We start from the raw sequence: 8,653 nt of genomic DNA on the forward strand, positions 1-8,653 counted from the left end.
CTCTCTCTCTCTCTCTCTCTCTCTCTCTCTCTCTCTCTCTCTCTCTCTCTCTCTCTCTCTCTCTCTGATCGATGGCTCGTGTAGCCGCAACGCGTGGACTATACGCGGGCCCGATCCTTAACTTGTTAGCCGGAATTGCCGACCTGTGATTAAGGTAACGGTAGTCATCAATTCGGCCACGTGATCGTTAGGCTGTCAGTCGGCGACCGACATTTAAGCGGCCGCCGCCGTGAAATCGCTCGGACGTAATTTGCCACCGTTCGACGGCTCGGGCGCGAAAATGACCTTTTCGAATTTACTACGGGGGATTCTTCTCGCGGCCGGCTCGCGTATAACTCTCCTGCCCGCCCCTGTGAATTATAAGGAGGACACTTCGTCGACACTCCGTTAATCCGGACGCGTCGGTATGCGCGGCTCGTGGAAAGTTTCTCGCGAAACTTGTTTACATCGCGCACCCGCCGGATGAACCGACGACACGAGTTCACTCTTTTTTCTCTTCATTTTTTTTAACACTCCGACAAAAGCGCACGTACTCCTTGCGATTTCGCGAGAGCAGAGTGTATCAGGTGTCGAGAGCGAAATATGCTTCGTGATACTATCACGAAATATTTCTGCGACGAATAAGTCGCGTAAATTATTTCATTCTGCAAAGTCTCGGAAGAAAGTAAAAGTGTTTGCCCTTTAAGAGCGGCGTGAGGTGTCTCAGATATTATTCTTAATTAAAATACCGCGCGTTGGCTCATTCGCTCGCGCTTATCCGGAAGCTTCTTTCGCGGCGTCTGGAGAGAAAGAGTTATCGCACGTTCTAACGAGCTGCTAACGAGACACGATTTTCTACCTTTCTCAGCAGCTTCTGTCGATTAGCCGCGTTTGCTCCCGCGCGCGCAGAGAGAAATAAAAAATAAATTTAATTATTCTGCAAACTTTAAATCTCATGAACATATCTTAGAATTTGATTGTAATGACAATTTTTTTCACAGTCAACTTGTGCTTATTTAAAATGGTTTTCCCTCCACGAATTTCCCCGAACGAAAATTGCACATCGAATTCAGTGGAAAATCGGTTATTACACTGAGAAAACAGTGTTTGGTATTTGTAATTGCATAATGAAAGATATTTATAATCAAAAGAATTATTTTTTTAGTAAATGTTATTACAGGGTTGCTGATAATAACCGTACATACATGTTGCTACTACTATTTTTTTTGCTAGACCAACACAAAATATAACTGACGCCGAAAATCACTGTAATTTTAACACTAACCACCTTTTTCTCTCGATGTAGAATCAAGACCGTGGAATGTGAGTGTTGGGCGTTAATCGATTATATAAATTTTTGTTTCACTGAAATAATCGGCGAATCAGTAATCGCAATTAATCAAACGTCACATATGTAATCGCGAATAACGATGAAATTAATTATTAATCGATATATAACCACAGATAATTTGAAGTTTCATTAATAATTCATTTCTCATCAATCGAAAGTTAAATTATTCGTCGTTACGTATATGACGATTAACTTCGATGATTAATTTGCTGATTATCTTGGTCGACAAAAATTTCAGTTGTTCGATGTTCAACATTGTGGACGGTTTCGTCTTTCCGCACGCGTGTACGCGTTAAAATTGCAGGAACGTCGCAAAAGATTGCGATCTTGCACACTTGTGTTCGCTGCGAGCACAGCGGTACGTCGCGATTAATTCCAAGCGGATCTGCGCAGTTGACACAGCCGGATTACATACGAAATCGCGCGCGATTAATATGCGAGTTTGACGGAATGCCCGCGCGATGACGCGGCGCTACAGTTTATTGACGATTACGTTGACGAAGGGGAACATCGTGGGCGAAAACGATCGTTGGAAAGTGTAGACCGTCGTCGCGCGTGGACGCGTTCGCCTTCTTTTGCGTGCGTGTGCCCAGCTCGTTCGCCTGCCTGCCTGCGTGTGTTCCTTTTTTTCTTCCTCTATTTTTCGTTCCCCGCGCGCGAGATGGCCTCCGGAGATGGATTGACGCTCGCCGATTGGCCGTATCGTCGCAATTATGGGCATATCGTGGGCGAGATACGTCGGCCGCGCGTTTCCACGGATTTATGCGAGCTCGAAACGTCGCGAATGTTATTCGATGTGTTCGCATAAACGACGACTCCGCGTTACAACCGCGTCTCTCTCTCTTCCCCCCCCCCTTCTCTCTCTCTCTCTCTCTCTCTCTCTTTCTTTCCCCCTTCTTGCTTTCGCAATACCCTTGCATTCGATTTTCGCCGATCGTCCCCGGTGTTTTACGACGCAGGGGAATCTCCAAGAGCTGTAACTTCATTTCTTCCACGCGGCGAACGAATCGATTCTCTTTGGTAATGATCGTTTAACGTCACGCCGCGCGTCGGCTCCAACACACCCAATTTCCTCCGTGATGAGGTACATTTTGCGAGCGAGCTTGCCACGGTGAATTCGCCCGTCGCGAAAATGAGGAACCTGCGACTGGCATGGAGATTTCGCACGAGAAAAGGAGAGAGATTTGTGAGTATTTGGTGGTGCGTTTTCGATTAGCGATCGCCGACGACTACAGGAAGTGACGCGCGATTTTAAGGGCCGAAAGTGCACCCTCTGCAAGGTACCGATATTTATAGAGCGGGATGACAGCGACGGCTGAGTAGCGCGCCGGATTCCCTCTCTTTTTGATCGTTTTCTGCCGGCGCGATGAACCCCGGCCGCGTATCGATCATGCATTGAGTCGTCCGCCGCGAAAATCGAGTTCGCGGCACTAAATCATTAATCATCAAGCCGGCGAATTAATAGCTATCCACGGAAGTGCGAACAAGCGCGTTTGCAAGTACAATAGTGTCACGGCGATGATTAAGATGCCGCGCGCGAGATCCGAGGGCCAGCGTATCTCGTGGTATGTGCTAATTTAAATCGAGCTTCTAATCGATGATCGGCATACAAATAACGTAGTCCATATCGAAGGGATCCGCGGCTAATTTGCACCGGGAACGAACGATCGGCTACGCGACGTTAGCGCTTCACAATGAGCGCATTCGCGATTAACGACGATATTGCGACATCCCGTGTCTCCTCCGCGCGTCGATTATCGAACGGCTTTCGCGAACCGCTCTCTCGTGACGCGACGTCGATGACCCGTCCGACTGACACTTGATTTACGCTTTGTAATTTAATTTGATTTGTATATTCGCGCACACGCGTCTCGGATAGCACGGACGACTGGTGGGTCGTAGGAGACTAGACTTTTAACCCGCGACTAATCGAGCCGTACAGGCGCCGTGCTCGGATAAAAAATCGACTGTTTATTCTTCTCACGATCGGCCTCATCTATCTTTATCACATTTTGACACGCGTCAGTTTTTGATAAAGAAAAATGTTTCTCAAATTAGTTCTTTACAAGTTTCTTTCTTTCTTTGTAACCGCGTCGATTTCTGATAAAGGAACGAATTTCGCAAATTGATTTTTTACAAATGACGCCTTACTTTTCTTTGTAATTGCGTCAGAATCTTTATAATTTCCAGAATCAGTTTCTTATAAATGATACTATTTTTCAACGAACTACACAAACACAGCTCTTATAAGTAAACCTACCCAAAAGTTACACTTCGATTTCTTTCTAATTTGGCACAAATGTAGAAATATAAAAAATATTTAGATTATATTTTTTCATTTTAGCCCGCTTTGAGTTTCACGGGCAATTTATAGCTTTTTAATGTTCTCACTCCTATCATCAACAAGTGCAACAAAAATGCATAAGAAAAAAAATTGAATATAAGATATAGGCGTTTTTGGTTTGCTGATTATGAATATGAAATCAAATGTGTAAAATTATTTGTATAAATGATAAAATATTAAACAAAACATGTAAAAAGTTAAAAGAAAATTATTTATACAAATAATTTCTCGGTTTGGTCGAGTTTCGAATTATTTTTGACTCATTTAGCACAGATTTGAAATATTTCGGTTGGAATCTCGGCTAAAGAAATTTAGAATGGTTTGTGTCTCAGCTATGCCGATTTTGTTAAAATTATTTAACTATATCTTGTATTCAACTTCTTATGCATTTCTGTGGTACTTGTTGATGGAAGGAGTGAGAACATTAAAAAACTATAAACTGTCCGTGAAACTCAAAGTGGGCCAAAATAAAAAAATATAAGCTAAATATTTTTTGTACTTCTACATTTGTGCCAAATTAGAAAGAAATCGGAATGTAGTACCTTTTGTAGTAGGTAGGTTTACTTGTTAGAATACAACACAAGTGAGAAAGACGGTCAATGAGAGCCAGTCGCAGTTGTTGGTGCGAACATTTAATCTGTGGGTGGATAATATAATATCTGACAGTGTCAAATGTTGTTTTTCGCAATACTTAAAATTCATGAATGGAGAATCTCTATGAGAATTCTCCTCTGAGAGAGAACTCATAGGAAGAATCAAATAAAGCGCGTATTTCGATAGTTAGAGGCATGGAATAGCGAGTATTAATTAATAATAATTATTTCAGATAAGGAGTCAGTCTCTGACGTGAAAGGTTTATTCATTGTATTGTTTGTTTATGCGTATTTTGAAACTTTCGGCACGTATGTTGATATTGTCACACACTGTTATCCTCCCACAGATTGGAATATTCGCACCAACAAACGCGACTGATCCTCATTGACCATCTTCCTCACTTATATACATTTTTTATTTTTCTTCGTAACACTCTGACTTCGTCGATGTGAATCCACTGTCGATACGCCTGCCTCATCGTGATTCACAGGCGAGCTTTTTCTCGATTCAATCGCTTACTCCACGAGTAGAATCTTTTCTCCTTGACTCGCGCGGACTTTCTATCGAGACCTGCGGGCGGCTCACGGCGAGGCTCACGGTCTGTTCCGCTGAATTTACACGCACCATACGGCGAGAGGCGTTAAAGGCCGCGTTACGTTTGAGGCATTTACGCGCGCGTGTATTCAGATTAACGAGGCAGATAGATTGTGGGGATTCACTTTGTTAGAGAAAATTAACACGAGCCGCGGCAACGGTTCGATGGCGATGACTGCAACGGACGAAACGATCAATCTAGGAGGGTCTCGTGTGAAATCTATTCATGGGACGAGTGTCGAGTGTCAGATAAATGTAACTGCGCGCCGTAACGTCGCTCTTTGAGCACGGCCGATCGTAGATTAAGACACGAGGGACGGTTATGGCTTATGACAAATGTAATCTAGAACGTGACAGCTCAATCGGTGCGTCTAGTATACCTGCAAGGGTAAACATTGGTGCTCGTGTTTCACGGGGGGGCCTCCGACCGTTTAGATCGGCCGATATACATCAGCAAAGTGGGTTATCCGGTTGCCCGTTCCGTTCCGGCTTTGTGTTCGCTCGCAACTTGAGTGCGTGTACTTGGGTCTTTTTGGGAGATTACCGAATAGAGTGACAATTTGGCGAATCTGTCGGGAAGATCAGCCTGAATTGACTTTTGCCGAAAAAGGGGAATTTTGATAATTGTACTATACACTAAGTATTGGACTATACACCGAAAAAAAACTAAATATTTATTTGGAGATAATAACAGCATATTTACTTAAGTCTATAAATTCCTTTATTTAAGTATAAAATAAATAATTGCTTTCATGAAAAACTAGGGTTTTCTCTTAGAGTTTTCATAAAATATATATCTCTTCTTATTTGAAAAATATCTCATATTAGTACAAGTGAATATGCTATTAATATTCACCAAATAAATATTTATTATTTCTTAGATATTTTTTCTCTCAACGTGGGAATTACGAAATCTGAGAAAGTTATAGCGTGAGTAACTTTTACTGATATCTCGAAAACCTCCCCTTTCAGTAATTATTTCATCACACACTGAAATGAACACCATTGCTTTTTTTAAGATATTGAACGAGTAAACATTACTCGTTTCTATCTTAACCGTACCATAGGTTATCACTATATTTCTAGGATCTCACACTCGTCTTTATGAATTGATGAATATTCTTCCACGGAAGTGTGCAACTAATTATCACATATGAATTTTCTCATTGTCCTATCAAAATTAAAAAATATACGAGCCAAAAAGCTTTTCATTTCGCACACTTGTTTGCATTTCATCCCGTGAGAGATCGAGGTTTTTTCGCGACGAGTTTTTTTCTCTCACGGAGCAAGCTTACGTCTCTTTTTAGCGTTCGCCGACGGTGCTGTAACGCGAAAGCCGAAATGCGCGAGACGGCGAGCGAAAACGACGAAGACGAAGAAGAAGAAGAAAAACGCTCGGAAATGAAAGAGAACGCGTTCGCGCTCGTGAGGGAAGGAAGGGAAAGCGGAGCCAGGCTAATTATACGTCGCGCGAAGGAAGATTTATCGGACGTATGTTTTCCACGAGGCGCGCGATTCTCTCTCTCTCTTTTCCTCTCTCTCTCTCTCTCTCTCTCTCTCTCTCTCTCTCTCTCTCTTCATCTCCTACGTTCTGCTTCATCCCTGCAGCCCTTTCCGGCTCCCACCGTCTCGTGGCCGCCAAGCGTGTGGGTGTCTCTTGACGACTCAATATTACTACCACAAAACACACATACGGCCGCGTTTACCAGCATGGGCGAGGGGAGCAGCCATGGGCGTATACCATGGACGCGCGCGTGAAACGAGATAAGGAGCCGAAGTCGCGGCCGTGGCAAAGTGCTACAGAAGTGCGTTGAAAGAGGAGTCTCGAGACGAAGACGCGAACGGCGACGACGACGACGACGATGATGGTAGTGTGGTGCTGGTGTTGGTGGTGGCGCAGCGAAGGCCTCGGACGGTACCTTAACCTCGGCAAGTTACGACGGCGGTAAACTCGCGCCGAGATTCAGGAATATCGCGAGGCCTCGGCGGAATATCCTCGCCGCAAGATAAACAATCTCTCCCACGCCACGATCGCCGATCGATGCTAATGAAGGACCTCTCTCGCGGATTTCTCCGTTAGTACGTTTCTCTTCTCCTCTCGTTCCTCCCTTCTCTCTTCGCTCTTCGTCTGGGTATGAGTAGTGATGTGTTTTCTCCTCGAGGCGACTCGAGGCTCGCCCGAGCGCTCGCACACGCTCGAGGCACGCGTTCGCGCTCGCGCGAAAAATTCCTCGCCGCGACCCACTTCGCGTCCCTACGTACCGTAGAAATTTCAGGCGGGATCGCTCGGATTCTTGGATCCTTCGCCGCTGCATCGGCATCCCCAGAATCCCTTGTAAAGTCGCCCGGAGCACGAATATTACGCGCACCGGCGGCGGCGGCGCCGCGAGGCGAACGAGGCGATTACACGCTCGAAATATTCGCGAGCATCCTGCCGCGCTGGCGTATAACGAGGCGTTTCAATTAAAACTGTTAAGTATCCGTAGAAGATGGTAGATCGTGTCGAACTCGCGACAAGGCTGTAAAAGCGAGAGAAGAGGCGCTTTCACGCTTTGCAATGGAATTTACCGCGGTTGAAGCGATTTTGCGACAAGTCGTTTTGTTCAATCTAATGACGAGGAAAAAGCGGAGTAATTCTCTCTCTCTCTCTCTCTCTCTCTCTCTCTCTCTCTTTCGTGCGCGCGCGTGCGTAAGTCGAGTCTCTGCGGGTCTTGAAATTCTCTCTGTCGCGCAGAAATCCGCTTTCGCCCGCGAAGAGAACGGTGGTCTCCGCCGACTATGCGGCGCAGATTTTAATATAATTTGGTTGGATGCCGGCGAGCGAATAATCGAGACAGGGTGATGCATGCCTCAAGGTTCATTGTATTGTACCCGGGGGAATCCGGCATGAGGAAGAAGGTGGATGGAGGAGGAGGAGGAAGAGGAGGTTAAGAAGAAGAAGGAAGAGGAGGAGGAGAAGAAGAAGAAGAAGGGCTCCTTTGTGAAAGCAGCCTCAGGAAATCAGGATTGATATAGGGCTGCGGTAGGTTCGCTCGTAACTTTGTCCTGCGGTACCTGGGACTCGGTCCCGATCCATTAATCACCCTCGTACGAGCCCTGAACTCCGGGTGATTAGCAGGCGTGAACACCGACTCACCGGGGATATATATGCGATTGGCCGCCATTGTCGACCACCGCGGACGTTCCGCGACGGCGATTGAGACGTCCGTCTTCTTCGTGGATTCTGAAATCTCCGAGCTCCGGGAATGAAATCCACGATTTCACGGCCAAGCTCGTGCCGCGACTCTCATTTGCTGCCGCCGCTGCCCTCGTTGTTGCCCCGCAACTCGCGGCCGATTATACGTCGCACGAACAGAGAAACAGGAGAGAGAAAGAGAAAGAGTGATATTTACCGTTGTCGCCGGTTGACGTTAAGGGCGCCTCGTTGTTAAGCATAAATGCTGCGAAAATAAGATTGTTTTCGTACATCCGTCCGGATTTCTTTTTAATGCAAACTCGTGGCGCACGAAGTTAAAACCAACACTTAATTTCATGAAATCTCACTAAACATGAGTGGACTTTCTCTCGAAGACAAGTATGGAAAATATTGCTCGCGGTTCGAGATCAGAGAAATTAATGTTTCACTTGAACTTTTAGAATGAATTCTTACTTCATATGAGTGAATGTTTCTATTGATTAGAATGCATTTATTTTCGATTTATTTCTTTAATTATTAATGAGAATGTTCTTATCGACGGAATATATATATATATATATATATATATATATATATATATATATATATATATATA

The 8,653-nt window shown here is 44.9% G+C and overlaps 1 protein-coding gene across 5 annotated transcripts in view; it reads left to right on the forward strand.

Annotated features, from left to right (window-relative positions):
• LOC116845662 (myocardin-related transcription factor B) overlaps positions 1 to 8,653 on the forward strand; it is a 232,522-nt gene that overhangs the window by 126,399 nt on the left and 97,470 nt on the right. The window contains exon 1 of one of the 5 annotated variants that reach the window (XM_032818647.1): positions 6,436 to 6,937. The exons of the other annotated variants lie outside the window; for them this stretch is intronic. Within the exon in view, the coding sequence (XP_032674538.1) occupies positions 6,904 to 6,937 (34 nt within the window). The 5' untranslated portion in view covers positions 6,436 to 6,903. Of the gene's footprint in view, positions 1 to 6,435; positions 6,938 to 8,653 lie in introns of those variants that run through there. 5 annotated transcript variants of the gene reach the window in all.

Source organism: Odontomachus brunneus, unplaced genomic scaffold, assembly GCF_010583005.1.
Source record: "Odontomachus brunneus isolate Ranch 3 - 2012 unplaced genomic scaffold, Obru_v1 Obru_scaffold_054, whole genome shotgun sequence".
NCBI lineage: Eukaryota > Metazoa > Arthropoda > Insecta > Hymenoptera > Formicidae > Odontomachus > Odontomachus brunneus.